Genomic DNA, 20076 nt, shown 5'->3' on the forward strand with positions numbered 1-20076 from the left:
CGACCGATTCCCAACTGTAGCTTTTAGCTTGCCGCATCGGCCAATCTTTTCCTTCCTTGACGCCGATTCAAAATACGTGTCAAAATTCGGCGTCAACAAGTACTTTCTAGCCGCATGACAGTGCTCAAGTACATTTGAAGACTCAACATGATGTACTCAAAGACCACCAAAACTAGTCAGTGAGGTCTAAAAAAGTACTCAAAACTACTGCATTTAACTAAAAAGTACTCGGGCTCGTCGTACATACATCCTAGGCCTACCAGAAGGTTTGGACAGTCCCAGATACAAGGCTGGACACACCGAGACGTGTCAGGCATGGAGGCTACAATGCGGGACGGCGTAGTCTACGTGGCAGGACAGGAACTAGTCGAGGATTAGGAAAACTACTCGTAGCAATTAGAGTAGGACTCATCTAGCCAAATCCAATTAGTATTTTTGTCAAACAACCGACCTGTAACCCTGTCCCCGGTAATATAAGGCGTGGCAGGGACATCCTCCAAAGCAATTCAATCCAACGAACACACAGGACGTAAGGTATTACGCAATCTAGCGGCTTGAACCTGTCTAAATTGTGTGTATGTGTTCACCTTCGAATTCCTGATCTCGACGAGCCCCACAAACCAAACACTACCTCGGGCACCCCCCTCGGTAAACACCGGCTGGGGGGTTGGGTTCGATGCTTTTCACCGACTTAAAAGAGAAAGTTAGAGGTGGCGGGAGCCGCCGGCCAGGGTAGCGGGAGCCGCCGACCGGGGTAGCGGGAAGACAACAAAATGGTGGGTAAGCGGTGGGCGGGGCGGTGTGGTTGCGCCGGCTGGGGGTAGTCAAGGATGACGGCAGGGTGCGTCACGCTGTCTCGGTAAGCATTGGTGGGGGGCAGCGGAGGCAGATTTGCTAGCCGCCACCGCCGCCGTTGATGGACTAGTAGGCCGGCGCAGCGGGAAAGCAGGCTGGAGAGGAAGGAGATGCCGCGAGCGAGATGTGGTGGTGCAGTAAGAGGAAGATGAGGCGCGGCAGGAGGAAGATGACGGCTCGACTAGTGATGAACCGTGTTGGGCTTTAAAGCCATCAGGTTATTTAGCTTCTATTTGTTAGATTGGAGGCCCTGCTCGATTCCGGTGGCTAGGTGGAAGAAATCTTCAGCTTGGTGGCGGAGAGCTTATTTTGGGCAGCAGTAGTACACGGCCCAAGCAGAGCGGTGAGCAACAACGCACGGTGTGGACTGCGTGCTGCAGTGCTGCCCATCTATTTTCAGGACCCAACCTGAAAGAATGAAATGTGTCATGTTATAGGGCCAAATGGTACTAATAAAGTAACCAGGCTGAGTGTAACAGCCCATTGAAAAGTATCGGCCCGGCAGTTTTGAGCAACTGGCAGCTGAGTGTAACAAGTTCGTGCTTCAGCTTCGAGCCTTCGAGTATGCTCCAGACGCTGCTGACCCCACCCGCCTTGCTGGCTTCCTGTGATTACCAGGCTAACCGTGCTGCGCCACGAGGAGGTCGTGCGGCGAGAGGGTTCCGGAGCTGTCGGCGTCAAGCTGTTCGAATTCCTCGAGGAACTCGGCGATCTCCTCCTGGCTGATCTTCCCAAGCTCCTTGAGCTTGTACAGCACGAAGTCAGCGGCCCCGACCCTATGGTCGCCGTCCATGTCCGCCGCCTCAAGGTCCGTGCACGTGGTCCGCCGCCGGAGCACCCACCGCGCCAGCGCCCGCTGCCGCCGCTCAGCGCCCAGCTCTGCCGCGTAGAGGAAGAAGAGCGCCACCACCACCGTGCTCACCGTGATCCATGCCGCCGCGAACGCGCGCCCGGGTACCGACGAGAAGCTCCGGTCGCCGTACCCGAGCGTGGTCACCGTAGCGCACACGCAGTAGAAGGCGTCCACGGGGCGCATCCCCTCAACCTCCACCAGGAACGCCGTCCCGGACGCGAGCGCCGCCGCCAGCAGCGCCGCGGCGCTGTAGAGCTTGTACCGGACCTTGTTGGCCTCCATGTCGCGCAGGGCCCGGCGGTCGCCGGCGCGGCGGAGGTGGAGCGCGCGGAAGAGGAGCGCCTCCTGCTTCTCGACGAGGTAGTCGGCGGCCTTGCTGAGGAAGGTGCCCACGAGGGCGACGCCGGCGAAGACGAAGGCGCAGGCGAGCAGCTTTGCGGCGTCGCTGGCCGGGACAAGGTCGCCGTACCCGACGGTCGTCATGGTGACCACGCAGAAGTAAAGCGCGTCCAGCACGCGGCTCCAGGTGCGCTTGCCGGACATGTGGTCCATGACGAGGTAGAACGCGATGGTCCCGGCGAGGAGGTAGGCGAGCAGCAAAACGCCGACGAGCCGGAAGCTCGGTCGCGCGCCACGCAGAAGCTCCTTGGGCGGCGCGAACGGCGTCGAGCCGCCGGCGCTGCCGTGCTCCTGGTGGTTTGGGTTCTGGCGCCCTGGAGGAGAATCTTGCGCCCCGTCGGCCGAAGGCGCCGTCTTGCAGCGCCGGAACCTCTTCAGTCCAGCTCCCTGAGGCGGCGCCTTCGTTTGGCCTGCGTTAGTAGTGTCGCCGTCCTGTAACAGGGGCTTCTTCGCGGCGTTCTCCGCCATTAATACCGTTAGATTTCACCGGTGGAAAGAAGGGAAACAGCGAGCTGAAGGGAGGAGACGCTTTTGTGGAGATGAGATGAAGAATTAGCCTGAATTTTGAGATTTGCAGGCGTTGAGGATCCTACTGATGAGTGTGAAGTGTGGAATCGCTTTTATGCTCAGGTCACTCTCGAGGCTCCACCTGCTCTGCTACCTGTCAATGTCCTGCACAGCAAAAATTGACGGTCTCTTTCTATGGTATATATAGTAGTAGCTTTTATGCTTATGTTCTCTTATCCCTTGGAGCACGCGTGGTCTCAATAATCGGTGCTAGAAGCTTTGAACCCAGAACGTTCTAGCATCCTATGGTTTTCAAGCAGACACGCCACATCCTTATATGTAATAATTTCGATTGGGTGAAGATCATGAGGTTGACAGTCTCGGATTCAGATCACAACTTACATATGCAAGCTCTACGTAGGACATGTTGATGTTGACAATCTGATCTTCCCGATTAGAACAGTTCCAAATCCAAAGTAGTGTTGTGTAGATTTTTTTTCTTATTTCGAGTTCTTGTTCATTGTTGGACAAAAGACCACTCTCGTTATAAAAATGTTGGGAACTTCGTGAGTAAAATACTTTTAACTCGACCAACTGGTTTCAAATAAGATCTATCGGCTAGCTTATCTTCTAGATCTGTTACGTTGCTTCAAGAGTTCAACAAGTTTCTTATTCTTGACCTTTACTGAGCTTTTACCAAGCTTTTGTCTCATCACATCTAGATTCATTGGCTAGTGTCTTTTAAGTCTACCGCTCGGCTGCCGGTGCTGTCTCGGTTAGGTCCGATCCGACTGGTGAGGACACTAGATTAATTGTCATCAACTTGCTGATTCTATTTATAACGATTTATTTGATCGGCGATCCCTCGACCAGTCATCAGCTTGTAGCCTTTAGTTTACCACCCTGTTGTGAGCCCTGTCTCGGTCAGTCCGATCTGACCGACAATGACGCTAGATTAATTGTTATCAGCTTATTGCTTCTATTTGCCGACCGATAGGTGCTTGAATGCTTAATTCTCGCATTGGCCATTGGTCGTCGGCTCTTTGTAATTCAATTCTATCATCTAGCCGACAGATCTTCATATATTTTTTTTGTTCAAGTGTCGTATCAGCTCAGCATTGTAATTTTATAAACTAGTTGGTACTTGTCAGTTGAATAGTCAAACTGATTAGCACGGTCCGAACCTCAAGAAACTTAGGACCTGCATCGAAGTTAAGCAGATCTCCCAGGCTTTCGTATGCGATGCGCGAGGTCAACATATTTTTGGCATGCCCAGCTGGACCCGTTCATAAAATCTAAAGGCCATGAGGAGAATCTTGGGTTTGCAAAGAATAAATAAGTTAATCCAAAACTTGGTTTAAAGGAAGGAAAAGCCGATGGAGATGGTCCTACAAGTAATGACGGAGTGGAATTAATTAACTCATAGGATATTTTTAATTGGGACAATATCACTAATGATGAATAGCCCATGGAAGTAATATTACAGCTGATGAATAGCCGATAGGAGACTAATCGGATAACAAATAGCCGATATATTACTACAACATGCACGTAGATCATATGCATGCACGTGGCCTACCTGGGAAGCTGCTCTCTCGCCCCGCCATCTGCTCGCCGTGTGGCCGGCCACGCCAGGAGCGTGAAGTCTTGTAGCCGTGATGGAGGGAATGTCCAGGGGAGCGTGAAGTCTCGTGCCCGTCACTACCGGAAACAGTAGGTTTGTATATTCACGGCACACAACAAAACTTGAAAAATACTCAGCAAAGGCTTTGCCGAGTGCACACGGCATAAACAATGACGGCAAAATTTTATTTGCTGAGTGTTTTTTTATCGCGCACTCGGCAAAGTTTTTGCCGAGTGCTAAAACCGACGCTCGGCAAAAAAAAAGCAACGGAGACGGTGCGAAGACGGTTATGGCGCGTTTGCCGAGTGTCTAACGGCATAGGCACTCGGCAAACATGCCTTGTTTGTCGAGTGTCCACGGGCAAAAACACTTCGTAAACATACCTTGCGAGTGTTGCAGCTGTGACACTTGGCAAAGAATGCTCCGAATGTCCAGATTTTGACCTCTTTGCCGAGTGTCACAGCGCAGACACTCAGCAAAGATGGCCTTTTGAGTCCAAGAATCTATAGATTTTTGCCACATATCCTCTTTGTAGAGTGTATTTTGCATGGCACTCAGCAAATAGCTATTTTGCCGAGTGTAACACTTGGCAAACCTTCCACATATAACCAGTTTATTTGGTTCAGTCACAGTCACGTACCACATTTAAATAAACATCGCATGCATCACAGATAGTTCACAATACACTACTAGAAAACCCCCTTAACTATGCTACAGTAGTAACGCACGCTAAAAGCGTCTCTACATCAGCACGTAAAGATGCTTTTTGACACGATTTCAAAAACGTGTCAGATTGTTACCATATTAGACACGCTTACAGTGTTATTAGTTATATAAAGATATTTTTAAGATGCTATTGAAGTCGTCTCAAAATGATATGGAGTTAGACACGCTTTAAAGCATCATTATCCCTTAAACACGTTGTAAAGCGTATCAAACAATTGTTTATAGTCAGGTAAAGATGCTTTCTGACTTGATTAGAAAAACGTATCGTATTGATACAAAGTTTGACATGCTTTAAAGTATCATTATCCCCTAGACACGTTGTAAAGCGTATCAAACAATTGTCAATAGCCAGGTAAAGATGCTTTCTGACTTGATTAGAAAAACGTATCAAACTGATACAAAGTCTGATACTCTTTAAAGCGTCATTATCACCTAGACACGTTGTAAAGCATATCAAACAATTTTCTATAGCCAGATAAAGATACTTTCTGACTTGATTAAAAAAATATATCAAATTGATACAAAGTTTGACATGCTTTAAAGCGTCATTACCCCCTAGACACGTTGTAAAGTGTATCAAACAATTGTCTGTAGCCAGGTAAAAATACTTTCTTACTTGCTTAGAAAAACGTATCGAATTGATACAAAGTTTGACATACTTTCAATCGTGAATAGCATGTAGACAAGTCGTAAAGTGTATAAAATAACCATCGATAGGCACCCAAGGGCAAAACAAATAGACAAATACAATATATTATAGTTGTCGTTTGCTGTTGAGCCTTCACTATTGAACAAATAAAATTGGAAAGGGACCTAGATAAGACAAGCAAGACGAAAACATTAGCATACACTTTGCAACATTGTAACATGAGAAAATCATTGATACAAAGCATTTCAAGCTTGATAGATTTAGTGGTAAGCAAAAGGCAGGTGTTGAAAGAAAAAGGAATGAAATCCTTCCAAACATATCCAATCTTTGAGACATGCTCCAACTGAAACAAAAGCCGTTGTCAGCCCAGAGGTTGTTATAAAGTAAATTGCAATAGTAGACAGATGGGAGACCACTAACAAGTTTTCTAACTGCGACTACACAAAAACATCCTTGATTGTGAGCAAACAAAGTACCAATAGTGTGTTTCTGCATTACATGATGAAAGTGTACAACAGAATTTTTAAAAAAAGGAAAATAATGGTGGTTCCCCAGGAATAAAGTGTACAACATAATTTAAAAAAAAGGAAAAAACGTGGCGTGTACAACATAATTTAAAAAAAAGAAAAAAACATGGCTCCTAAGCATCAAACTGCGGCTGCAATATGAGAGTCTTGCAGGCTTACCATTGAGCTAACAATGTATATCTGTCTAGTGTCTAAATAAAATTACTTTTGACTAAACCGAAGCCGACCAGGTTCCCACGGTCCAAATTTGGCAATCTATCCTGGCCTTATGTCCCATACGTGTTCAAAGCTTTTTTTTTACGATGTCCTGTTAGCCCCCGCCGCCACCGCCCTGGAAACCCCCGGCGCCGCCGTCCCTGCAAGTCCCTGGCATCGCTGCCCCTGGAATCTGCCTGCGCCAGCGCCCCTAGAAGCCCCCGCTGCCGTCACTGCCCTGTTAGCCCTAGTTGCCGCCCCTGTTAGCCCCAGGCCCCGCCGCCTCCGCCCCTGCAAGCTCCTACCAGCGCCGCTCCTGGTATTCCCCGGTGTCGCCGCCCTTGCGAGGCCCCGCTGGCGCCACCCCTGGTAGCCCCTTCCCCATTCCTTGGATCCTTGGACAACTTCTCAATCTTTGCCTTATCCTCATCGGTTAATTTGTATGCAGAAAAGAGTCCTGCTTTTTTGCAACACTACCACTGTAGCAAAAATAGGGAAACCATTCTTTGTATTCAAAGACAAGTCAAAATTGTTTGTGTATATCGCAGTGACCTCCTGGAAATGGTGAGCAGAACATCAGTTTAATTCCATTAATAATATGTATTCAAAGACAAGTCAAAAAAAGTTCAGTTATTAGGAGCCTGGGACTTTTCACTGATATGGGCTCGTGCTTAGGTAATTAGGAGCCTAGGACTTTTATTGCTTAAAATCTTGACGTTTAGGATTAAAATACTGTAGTAATAATAGGCTTTTTGTTAGTGTGTTTTGTTGTCCCTATAGACTAGTCTGTTTCCAGTATTGAATTGTACAAGGTCTTATTTGGGCATCAGGCATGATGCTCAAATTACTCTGCATACATTTTGTCTTGCATAAAGATGGAACTCCAGTTCAATGCATGCATATTATTAGCAGTGTGGCAATATACTGAAATTTTTTGTATTCAGTTATTTTAAAGGTGATATGGTAGTATGCAAAATTCAGGTCTTTTTTTCACTGATATGGGCTTCTGAAGCATGTACATGAATTTTGTATTACTGCAAATTAAAGTAGCTAATATATTTTATTTAACTTTAACAGCTCCTTACATAGGGTGATGGATCGAAGTTGGATGAAAAATCAAGACGGGAGACCGAATATGAAGATGGTGTTGAAGAATTTTTGGCTTTTGCTTACCGCGACCTTCCACATGATAGCAAGATATTGTGTCCGTGTAAAAAGTGCAAGAATAGAATAACCCAAAGTCGTGATGAAGTTAGGACACATATGAGGTGTGACGGTATTCTTCAAGGTTATACTACTTGGGTTCATCATGGTGATAATTATGACAGACCATCAATTGCATTTGTTGATGTGCCAAATATCAAAACATTGCCTGCTTCGGGTATAGTACAACGTCGCCAGGATGGAGAATCGGATAGCATGCAAGAACTGCTACATGTTGCATTTGGTAGGGCTGCAGGTTTGCCTCAAGGCGAAGCAGATGATTTTCAGTTAGGATTTGCAGATATGGAACATAATGCCCTAGAGGATATTGTGAATCTAGCTCCAAGGTGATGATTTGGGTAGGGATTAGAATATATATGGAAGGTTCTTGAAGGATGCACACATAAGGTTATACCCTAGTTGTAAATACTCAAGACTTTCATTTTTGGTGCACTTATATCACTTGAAGTGCTTAAATGGTTGGTCACAAGAATCGTTTGGAGCACTATTGGGACTACTATCTTCTGCGCTACCTCCTGAAGCAAATCTACCTAAGACGTATTATGGAGCGAAGAAGATCATTCGTGGATTAGGTCTTGATTATGTGAAAATCCATGCTTGCCCCAAAGATTGCATGCTATTTCGAGGTGAACATGCCAAAAAGGATATTTGCCATGTGTCTGAGAGCTCTTGATGGAAAGATGTTAAGGAGAATGGCTCATCAGCTAAACCTAAGGGGAAAAGGAAACCAGCAAAAGTGTTGCGGTATTTTCCATTGATACATAGGATCCAAAGGTTATTTTCAACTACCAAAACTTCAGATGATATGCGATGGCATGAGGAGGGCCGTACGAAAGATGGAAAGCTACGACATCCAGCAGATGGTGAAGCTTGGAAAGACTTTAATGCTAGGCATCATGAATGTGCAGAAGATGCCCGTAATGTACACCTTGGTCTTGCAAGTGATGGATTTAACCCCTTTAGAAATTAGAATTTAAAGCACAGTACATGGCCTGTAATGCTCGTTCCTTACAACCTACCACCTTGGATTTGCATGAAGCAAACATCTTTTATGTTGTCAATGATTACCCTGGACCAGATTCTCCAGGTAATGATGTGGACGTATATTTGCAGCCCCTGATCGATGAGCTTTTACTGTTGTGGGATGGAGTTGAAACATTTCATGCCTCTTCGAAAAAGGAATTCCCTCTCCGAGCTGCACTATTGTGGACTATAAATGATTTTCCAGCATTAGCTTACCTATATGGATGGAGTACAGGTGGTACATATGCATGTCCTTCTTGTGGTCCAGCGACAAAATCAATTCGCCTGAAGAATGGTAAAAAGTCATGCTATATGGGTCATGCAGTTTGATGGCTCAATAGAGACTGAACTTGCACCTAAAACAATGAGTGCCACTACTGTTCTTAAAATGTTAGAAGGGAAAGCGCTTGTGCTAAGGAAAAAGGTGTGCACAGCAAAGAAGGACAACCAGAAAGGCAAGAATAAAGACGTGGCGGCTAAGAATGCTACGAAACACAAGCGTAAAACAAAAGGTTAAAATAAGGAGTCAGATGAGAGTGGTGCTAAGGAGAAGTATCCTAAAGATTGGTTGAAAAAGAGGTCAATTTTCTTCAAGTTACCATATTGGGAACACAATAGATTAAGACACAATCTAGACGTAATGCACTTAGAGAAAAATGTGAGTGACAACTTTATCTCGACTTTGTTCGCTATTTGTCATAAAACAAAGGATGACCTTAATGCACGACTAGATTTAGCTGAACTTGGAATTCGAGAGGATCTTCATCCTGTTGTAGATAATGAAGAAAAGCAGTCGCTTCCTGATGCACCTTTTACCATGTCTAGAGAGAAAAGAGATCCTTTGCTCAGTAATTAAAAACCTTAGGACTCCTGATGGATATGCATCAAACATATCTAGGTGTGTGAACATGAAAGACTTTACATTGAGTGGACTAAAGAGTCATGACAATCATGTGTTACTACATGACATTCTTCTAGTGGCGCTCCGATCCTGTTACCCTAGCAAAGTTGTCATGAGGATAGTGGTTCAATTATCTAATTTCTTCAAGATGTTGTGCTCAAAGGTGATAGATGTGGATGAGTTGGTAAAGCTTCAAGAGAGTATTGTGATGACACTATGTGATATGGAGAGAACTTTCCTGCCATCATTCTTTACTGTGAGCGTGCATTTGATGGTGCATTTGGTAGATGAATTTAAACTTGGTGGTCCTGTTCAGTACCGGTGGATGTACCCCATGGAGAGGTATGCAACTACATTTAATTTGCACTGTCAATAATTATTCAATAATTTTTACAACTTACATATGTCCATAATTACATATAGATTTTTTGTTCGGCTAAAGGCACTTGTGAAGAATAGAGCTCACCCAGAAGGTTCAATTGCTGAAGGATATTCCATGGTGGAGTGCCTGAACTTTTGTTCGAGATTTTTAGAAGGAACTACACATTTTACTAGGCCATCTAGAAATCCTGAACCTTCTGATGAAACAACGGCATGTACTTGTTTGATAGTGCTGGTGAACCAATTGGAAAGTGTACTGGTGTCAACCTTGATAAGCATCTTCTTGTTCATACGCATCGATATGTCTTGTGACATTGTGATGAACTTGAGGACTGACGCAGGTTTGTTCATATAGTGCTCCCTGTTATGTTTATTTTTGTAGTAACTTGATGACATGACAATGATTCGATTGTTGTAGAGAATTCTTGGAAGAGGAGAAAAGCAAAATGGGTCCATCATCTAATTTGACACCTTGTTTCATTGAGAAGTTGACCAATGAACACTTTCTTGATTGGTTGGAGCAAAAGGACCATTAATAGATGGAATGGATCTAATATAATTCCTTATACAAACAGGTTATCCTAGGGGATGGAACAAGCATCACGGCAAAGGTTAAAGCATTGGCTGCAAAACCTAGCAGATGTGGTGTGAGATGCAGTGGTTACAATATTAATGATTTCAGGTTCCACACTATGAGTCGTGAGGCTGCACGCTTGACACAAAATAGTGGCATAGTGAACATCGCACATGATGGTGTGAATTATTATGGCAGATTGTTGGATATAATTGAATTGTCATATGCAGAGTACAAGGTAGTGCTTTTCAAAGGTGAATGGTATGATGTTCATCATCAAGCTGGGTTACGACAAGATGAGTTTGGATTCACCCTTGTGAATTTTTCTTGAAAGATACACGCAGGACAAAAATTAGAGTATGATCCTTTTGTTTTCTCTACATAGGTGCAGCAAGTCTTTTATGTCCAAGATCCAAAAGCTAAAGCATGGCACACCGTGGTGAGAGTTATCCCACGTGAGAATTTTGATATGGGTGCTCAATTGTTGGCTGATGAAACAGATTAGAACAATATAGTCTTCTGTAGCACCGAATATTTGTGTGAGTGAAATATAACTAGTACATCATGCATGTGGGTTCAAGTTCCACTAGATATTAGATGGCTAAAGAACAAAGTGTTAACCATAATGCTTTGTAGGCTACATATCTAATTGGCTGGCATTTAGCTTCTGCTGTTTCAATTATCCAGCTGCATATGATGCAAAAGCAAATCTGGCTACTATTTATTTGCAGTAGTACTGACACTGCTTTATAGATGCTGCTCCATATACTTACTGGTTGGGGGACAGCCGGACTGAAACCACTGGGTGCAAATTGTGCGCTGCTTGCCAGAAATCCGAACAAGGTTCAATGTGTAAACTGCAGTATTAGAGGATAAATCTCATCAATTGGGCTAACCCTAGTGGGTAGCTATATAGAGTCATACATGGGCCTATTGGGCCCTAATACACACAATACACCAACACTCCCCCGCAGTCTGAACTACCGACGCAGCGGAGTTGCAGACTGGACATGAAAAGAAAGGCACACACACAAGCCCCCCCACAGACGCAACTAGCCACAGGTGATGTTGAGGCTGGAGCGAAACTCGGTGAAGGCGGGTGACGGGAGGCCCTTGGTGAAGATGTCAGCAAACTGAGAGGTGGTCGGGACGTGGAGGACCCGAACATCGCCGATGGCGACCCGATCCCGGACGAAGTGAAGGTCAATCTCCACATGCTTGGTCCTCTGGTGCTGAACAGGGTTGGTGGAGAGGTACACCGCACTGACGTTGTCGCAGTAGACAAGAGTGCTCCGGGAAGAAGGAGTGTGGAGCTCGACAAGGAGCTGCCGAAGCCAGGATGCCTCGGCCACGCCGTTAGCGACAGCGCGGTACTCCGCCTCGGCACTGGAGCGGGAGACCACCGGCTGACGCTTGGACGACCAGGACACCAGGTTGCCGCCCAAAAAGACGGCGTAGCCAGAGGTAGAGCGCCGAGTGTCCGGACACCCGGCCCAGTCAGCGTCGGTGTAGACAACAAGCTTAGTGGAGGGAGACCTGTGAAGAAGGAGGCCGTAGTCCACAGTGCCCCGGAGGTAACGGAGTAAGCGCTTCAGAGCAGTGAGATGGGGCTCCCTGGGATCATGCATGTGAAGGCAAATCTGCTAAACTGCATAAGTGATATCCGGCCTGGTGAAGGTGAGGTACTGAAGGGCCCCAGCCAGACTCCGGTACGCAGTAGCATCTGTCACAGGAGTGCCGGCCGCCTCTGACAACTTGGCCTGAGTATCAACCGGAGTGGAGCAGGGCTTGCAGTCAGTCATCCCAGCTCGCTCCAGGATATCAAGAGTATACTGCCGCTGGTGAAGAAAGAGGCCGGCCTGACGAGGCTCAACGGTGACCCCAAGAAAATGATGGAGCACACCCAGATCCTTCATAGCGAACTCCTGCTGAAGTGAGGTGATGATCCGCCGTAGGAGGGACGGACTGGAGGCAGTGAGGACAATGTCATCAACATAGAGCAGTAGATAAGCAGTCTCAGCTCCATGGTGATAAATGAACAGCGAAGTATCGGACTTGGCCTCCACAAAGTCCAGCGTCAGGAGGTAGGCAGCAAACCTCGAATACCAAGCTCTAGGGGCCTGCTTGAGGCCATAAAGTGACTTGTTGAGCCGGCAGACCATATCAGGCCGAGAAGAGTCAACAAACCCCGCTGGCTGGCTGCAGTAAACAGTCTCAGTCAGAGTGCCGTGCAGGAAGGCGTTCTTGACGTCGAGCTGATGCACGGGCCAGGAGCGGGAGAGAGCCAGTGAGAGAACAGTCCGGACAGTAGCTGGCTTGACTACCGGACTGAACGTCTCGTCGTAGTCGACACCCGGGCGCTGAGTGAAACCCCGGAGAACCCAGCGAGCCTTGTAGCGCTCAAGGGTACCATCAGCCCGCCGCTTGTGAGTCCAGATCCACTTGCCGGTGACAACGTTGGAGCCAGGTGGACGGGGCACCAGATCCCAAGTCTGGTTGGCGAGGAGCGCCGCGTACTCCTCTTCCATCGCGCGGCGCCAGTGAGGATCCGACAGGGCGCCGCGGACGGAGGAGGGTACAGGAGAAACCTGCGGCGCGCCGGGCATCGCTGAAAGAGCCCGGGGCTGCAGGGTACCAGCCGCAAGGCGCGTCACCATAGGGTGAACGTGACTCGGGTGTCGGTGTAGGAGAGGCGGATGGTACACCGACGGCGCGACACGGGCAGTCGGGGCCGGTGGAGGTGGTGGTGGTGTAGGCGTCGCCGGCGGAGAAGAGTCCACCGGTGATGACTGAGGCGGCGACGGCGGTAGCGGGGCCGGCTGCAGGTCCAGGGGAGCCGGCCGCGCCCGGCGCTGGTAGACGCGCACGGGCTCCGCAAACCGGACAGCAGGTGCTGCGGGCGGTGCCACCGGTCCCGCGCAGGGCGAAGGGGGAGAAGCAGCACCAGAGGCCGGCACCGTCGGACCCGTGCTGGGCGCAGGGTCAGGGACAGTACCGGTGGATGTCGAGCCCGAGGAGAACCACGGCGGAGCAGTACCTGCAGGACACAACGGTAGCGGTGGCTGGTCCACCGGGTCAGTGGGAAACAGGGAGGAGAGATCAGGGTCGGAGGTGGAAGGAGGTGGGGAGGTGGTGGAGTAAGGGAAGACGGACTCGTCAAACACCACGTGGCGAGAGATGAGGACCCGCCGAGAGGAGAGGTCAAAGCAACGGTACCCCTTGTGATCCGGGGAGTACCCGAGGAAGACACACTGAGTCGAACGAGGAGCCAGCTTATGAGGAGCGGTGGCTGCGGTGTTAGGATAACACGCACACCCGAAGACCCGAAGGTGATCGTAGCGGGGGGAGGTACCGAAGAGAGCATGGTGTGGAGTGGGAGCGGGGCAGGCAACAGAAGGGAGGCGGTTAAGGAGATAGGTGGAGGTGTGAAGACTCTCAGCCCAGAAGGGGGCAGGGAGAGAAGACTGGAACAGAAGAGAGCGCATGGTGTCGTTCGTGGTACGAATCATGCGTTCAGCCTTACCGTTCTGGGAGGAGGTATAGGGACATGACATGCGTAGGTGCACGCCATGAGAGAGGAAGAAGGCACGGGAGGTGGTGTTATCAAACTCGCGGCCGTTGTCACATTGGACGGCCTTGATGGTGAGACCGAACTGAGTGGAGACCCAAGCGAAGAAGTGGAGAAGCGTGGGGAAAGTATCAGACTTGGCACGCAAGGGAAAAGTCCAAGAATAATGAGAGAAATCATCAACCACAATAAGATAGTACTTGTAGCCAGAAATGCTCAGAACAGGAGATGTCCATAGATCGCAATGTACAAGGTCAAATACATGGGTCGCATGTGAAGAAGAGGTAGGAAAAGGAAGTCGAACATGACGGCCCAGTTGGCACGCCTGACACAGGTGCTCATCATGAGCCCGAGTACATGGTATATCGGAACTACGACTAAGCTGTGTCAGGACTGCACGGCCAGGATGACCAAGACGCCGGTGCCATGTAGTGGAAGAAGCTGTGGCGGCAAAAGCGGCTGAAGCGGAGGGCGAAGCGGAAGAAGTGGACACAGGAAATCGGAGGGAGTAAAGGGGCCCGGTGCTGTCACAGCGGAGAAGAGGTCGCCGGGAAGCCAAATCCTTCACAGTAAGACCAGAGGAGTCAAATTCAACAGAACAGGAATTGTCAGTGGTAAAACGGCGAATAGAAAGAAGGTTGTGAACCATGGAGGGAGCAACAAGAACATCAGAAACCCGAAAAGAACCGGGAGTGTGAGCAGTACCCACGGAGGTGACAGGAAGACAAGAACCATTTGCGACCATGATGGACGAAGGGTGGGAGGAAGAAGGAGGGTGAACGGAAGAGAGTATACCAGGGTCGGGTGTAGTATGGAAGGTGGCACCCGAGTCGGCGATCCAGTCCTGACCGACTGGAGGAGTCAGGGCCATGGTGCCGAAGGAGCGTGCCAAAGCAGTCGGGTCCCATCCGACAGGCCCAGGTGAGGCCCCGGGAGGAGGAGCCCACGGCGACGCAAACTGAGGAGGAGCCCATGGTGACGCAAACTGAGCAGCTGGGACAGCGCCAGCGAGCATAGCGGCCGGTGGACGAGGCTCGCCTCCAGTGGCCTGGAAGGGCCACATAGAGATGCGCCCTGACCATGGGTGGGTAAAGGACGGCCAGGGAGAACCCCGTGGAGGCGTCGGTGTGCCCGCTGGTGTGCCCCCACCGCGCCCCCCACCACGTCCCCCACCACGGCGACGGCGGCTGCCACGGCCCCCCCCACCCCCGCTCGGCCCAGGAGGAGGACCAAGAAGGGACGACGGTGGCGAAGCGGAGGGTCGTGGCGGTGGAGTCACAGCAAGAGTGGTCGAGGAAGACGCGGAGCCCGGCGCAGGAAGGGACCCAGGCTGGATGCCCTGAGTAAGCTCCTCCATGACAAGATCATCCCGGACCTGGAGGAAGGTGGGGAAGGGTCGCTGCCGGGTGATCCAGGTGCGGAGGTGGGCGTAGCGGTCGCTGAGGCCGCGAAGAACGTTGAGGACCAAGATCCGGTCCTCCACGGCCCAGCCAAGGTCCCCGAGGGAGTCCGCCATGGTCTTCATCTTCCGGCAGAACTCACCAACGGAGAGGTCGCCCTGGACGAAGGTGCGGAAACTCGCATCGAGACGAAGGGCCCGGGCTTCGGCGTTACCCAGGAACTGGCCCTCGAGCGCCAGCCAGGCCCGGCGGGCGGTGGTGTCGGGGGTGCCGCGGACGAGATCGTGGAGGTCGAGGGAGATGGTCCCCAGGATCCACGACAGGACGATGCTGTCGAGGCGAACCCACGCAGCTGTCCGGGCCGCAGGGAAGGTGTCGGTGAGGACATGGTCGTCGAGGGCGTAACGGCGGAGAATGAGCAGGACCATGTCCCGCCAGCGGGCGTAGGAGGGCGACTCAGGGTCGAGGACGACGGGGACCAAGCTCTTGATGTTCTGAACACCGCCGGCCTGGTAGTGGAGCTGCGCGACAAGTGGATCGGCCGGATCGGTCCAGGCCACCACAGGCGGACGGGGAGCACCGGAGCCGCTATGCTCGCTGGCGCTGTCCCAGCTGCTCAGTTCGCTGCCACTAGGGTTAGCCCAATTGATGAGATTTATCCTCTAATATGGTATCAGAGCCATACATGGGCCTATTGGGCCCTAATACACACAATACACCAACATGCAGGGCCATGGAGCTAATCATATAAATCACTTCCTCTGGCCCTTTGGAGGGTACTGAACCTATACTGTATACTCTTCATGGTAGGAATGTTGCTTCAGGTTCAGCTGTATAATTGTATTCACATTTGTTTTAGATTTACTTGGCCAAGTGTATATAAAAACTTTATTTGTAAGATATTATGTTCCAAGTATATGCAAGAGCAATTGCTGCATTTCTGACCAGAGATACATTCATCATGTTCTGATTTCCAGTTTGTCTAAAGCTGAAGCTAATCTCTACTACATTCTTCCTTGTCAGTTTGTTTTGTACCAGAAATTCTGTATTATGATTGCAAATATCATCAGATATTACACATTGTATATAGCCTTTACTTAAGTAACTTCTGAGATGTAGCCGACAACATAGGGTTTCAGACCTTCTATTTATCCTGAAGTTGTCAATAACTTCTTCCATCCACATTTACACAAAAAAATATATTTACCTTCAAGTGGCAAACTAACACAAACATAGACAGAGAACACTCAGCTCACTCTATCCAATTACAAGGTGCTTATAGCTTCAGCCCCGACAACCAGGCTGTTGAATGTCTCTAGACCTTCACAGATTTGCAAAAAAAATTCTCCATAGTTTAAAAAAAGGCCAAGCTGAAGTTATACACCGAGAAGATTATTACACTTCAGATTAGATGACTTGGACAATTCTTTGTCATTCCAAATGGAGAAACTAAATGCACAATTTTTTGTCATTCCATATCTATGCCTCAAGATTACTTGCTAACTGTTGTATGAACTCCTTTTGGGAGCCTGATGCCTGGCGCTCCATTTCCATTTTCACCCTTTGCTGTCAACAAAGCAGTGAACGAAACTCACACTTGCTGTTCCTCTCTCGGCTGGTAATCTCTTGTCATCCTCAATGTGCGCAACCTGGTCCATAGAAAAGAATGAAATAATATAGAGTAGAATGATCAGTAGTAGAGAATTGGCAAGTATGGTTTCAGTTTGTTTACTTCAGATTCAGAGTTGCTCGAAGGCAGCATGTTGCAAATTACTGAAATTAGCAAAATAACCTGCAACCTATAATTGCTACAGGGAAACCTATGATTAGGTATAAATAAAACCATCAAAGAAATACACTTCACCCTGAAATATCAAGCACTACTCTATATGGTAAGCACACTTTCTTCCTACAAGCAAACCCAGAACATAGTCATCATTATATTTTTTTGCATCACATCTCAGAAATTTATTGTCCACAAACTCTGAACGTGGGGCAACAACTTTTAGTTAAATCAGTGCCATCACCTTAATAGATAATTAAAACAGGGAACCAAACTGATTAACCAACTATTTGTGACAATGCAGTATGGTTTCTTACACAACAAATACAATCTCAGAAAAGAGCAGCATCTGTTAGAACCTGTCATACAGGAAACCATATTAGGTTCTGTTACTTCTTAAAAACCATGATAAAATTAAAATTGAATAATTATATTTATTTCAATAAGATATAGGCAGGCTCAATGTTTGGATTAGCTCCAAAGCATTTACATGAATACATTCCAACAATCTGTTCTCGTTCCCGGCTGCGTGGAGGGATTACCTGGTAGTCGGCGGCGGCGGCGGTGAGAAGATGAGGAGACTAGGTGAGGCGCGGCGGTGGTGCGGTGGATCCGGAGGTGGTCCTCCCCCGCGGACGGCATCCGGTAGATCTGGAGGTGGCCCTCCCCTTTGGCCGACACCCGGTGGATCTCGACGTCGTGGGCAGGAGGAGGAAGAGGGAGCGGGGAGGGTCGTGGAGGAGGGCGCGGGCGGCTTCTGCGCGGATGGGAGCGTCAAGAAGGAGGGAGGGGACGGCTGGTGGGAGAGAAGGAAAGGCTGCGCGGGTTTTGGGGAGGATGCGGATGCTGAAAGCAAAGATGCGGATGCTGGAGGAACCGAGAAGCGTTAAAATGAATAAATTTCTTCTCACTTATGAAAATCAAGTGATAGCTCAATGGTTTGTCTACTACTTTGGAACTTGTACACCACGGTTCAGTTCAGTCATGCATCACAATTTTTTTGCATTTTTTTTCATTTTATTCCTAAAGTTTTACCAGTTTTTTATTCCTAATTTTTTTTGCCAAGCCAGGTTAATACAATTCCAATATATATTTTCTTATGTTCTAACATAATGTGCATGAGTGAATGCTATAGGTTTCAATCATAAATACAAGGATAAGTGTATCACTAGCTTTGTGCATGACAATCCTATATGGTTTTCATCCCGCTATGGTTTAGTATCCTGGTGTCACGAACCCAAACCTTACCTTAGTAAAGATGTCATGCCGCTGCAAAAAGAACGAGTAGCTCAATGGTTTGTGCGATAAATCCTGTCCTTGAGGTGCTCGTTTACCAATTTGCACCGAAACATTGTCTTAGCTCCCACATGATATTACCTCAAGGCAAAGAAGGTGACATTGAACATGATACACCTATATGATATGCCATATATATAGATTTGGTCAACCAAGAATTCAACTTGCCTATTTATATATGCCCCTGGTACCTTTGACCCATTTGAAAAAGGTCATTTCATTGTAGAGTAAGTAAATAGCGAAGCAAATGCCAAAATGTTAGTACAAGTGGTCGAGTAATACCATGGAAATCAAACCATGTGAAAGAAAAAAAGTTTTCCAAAAAATTAGAAAAAAAAATCACCTGATTTGGACAACAAATGCGAAATCTAAACATGTTTAACTTTTTTACGATGGATCAAAATTAAAAAAAAGAAGATCACCGTGAACCGAGCTAGAAGCCGGTGCCGACAAGTGGGACCCGCATGTCAGTTGCACACCGGCCCAAAACTATGTATAAGAATGTTGAAAAGCATGAAGATAAATAGAACAACAAGTACCTCAATGGTTTGTGTGATCTATTGTATAGATGAATGTTCCATACCTCAATGGTTTCTGTGATCTATTGTATAGATGAATGTTTCAGGTTCGATCCCTGCCCTCCACCCTTTTTCCATTTTTTTTCCTGATTTCATTATTTTTCCCAAAAATTAGTTTGGCGCTGTCCGACAGCCATTTACCGCCCATCCTGGGAACAAATCGCATCGTAACCTCCCCACTTCCTCCTTATCTTTCCCATCTCCTCCATTCTTTCCTTTGCCTCCTCCATCTCGGTTCCCACCGCCAGATCCCTTCTACACCTGCCGCCGCCGGTTCCCTTCAGCATCCCGTCGCCATCGGAGGGGCACCAGTGCCGGACAGCCCGCACCCGGATGCCGGATCTCTTCTGCACCCACCACCACCGGTTCCCTTCAGGGTCCCGTCGCCATCAGAGGGGCACCGGTGCAGGACACCCGGACGCCGGATCCCTTCTGCACCTGCCGCCGCAGGTTCCCTTTGGTGTCCCATTGCCATCAGAGGGGCGCCGGTGCAGGACAGCTCACACCCGGATGCCGCAGCGACATGCCTCCCCACCGCCGGTGCTGAAGCCTCAAGGACTCCCGGACTTCCTGTTCCTCAGAGTTACGGTAACGCCTCCAACTTCAAGGTGCTGATTCCATGTTGAATTATTTACTGGATTGCTGGATGTGGAAGTAGCAGATAATTTGCCTGCCTGCCTGCTTGCGATATGGCCCAGCTCCTCCCTCCTCTTCTCGTTTAGTCAAAGAATTGATCAATCAGGGAGATGATAGTTGCCTCTGGATATGACCAATAATTGATTTTCTTTTGTCTAGTTGGAATCTGCCTGCTGTAGAGGTAGAAAAGGCACTTAACATTGATAGAAAATACTTATAATCAGGTTATGATATTTTTTAGACCAAGTTAATTAGGACTTGAATTCGTGGCTTTTAGTTGCTTGTACGTGGAGTGGTTGGTAATCTGAATATTGGTTACTTAACTATGGGATGCAAAGCAAATTGCAGTATCTTTTGCTTGAAGTTAGAAGTGCTCA

General features: G+C 48.2%; 1 protein-coding gene across 1 annotated transcript; it reads right to left on the reverse strand.

The window, feature by feature from the left end:
* Positions 1 to 1264: 1264 nt before the first annotated feature.
* On the reverse strand, positions 1265 to 2930 carry LOC101762936 (two pore potassium channel b). Its single transcript, XM_004979186.3, has one exon. The coding sequence runs from the start codon at positions 2573 to 2575 to the stop codon at positions 1475 to 1477; it is 1101 nt and encodes a 366-aa protein (XP_004979243.1). The 5' UTR covers positions 2576 to 2930; the 3' UTR covers positions 1265 to 1474.
* Between the last annotated feature and the right edge of the window lie 17146 nt (positions 2931 to 20076).

This window comes from Setaria italica, chromosome VIII (assembly GCF_000263155.2).
Source record: "Setaria italica strain Yugu1 chromosome VIII, Setaria_italica_v2.0, whole genome shotgun sequence".
Lineage (NCBI taxonomy): Eukaryota > Viridiplantae > Streptophyta > Magnoliopsida > Poales > Poaceae > Setaria > Setaria italica.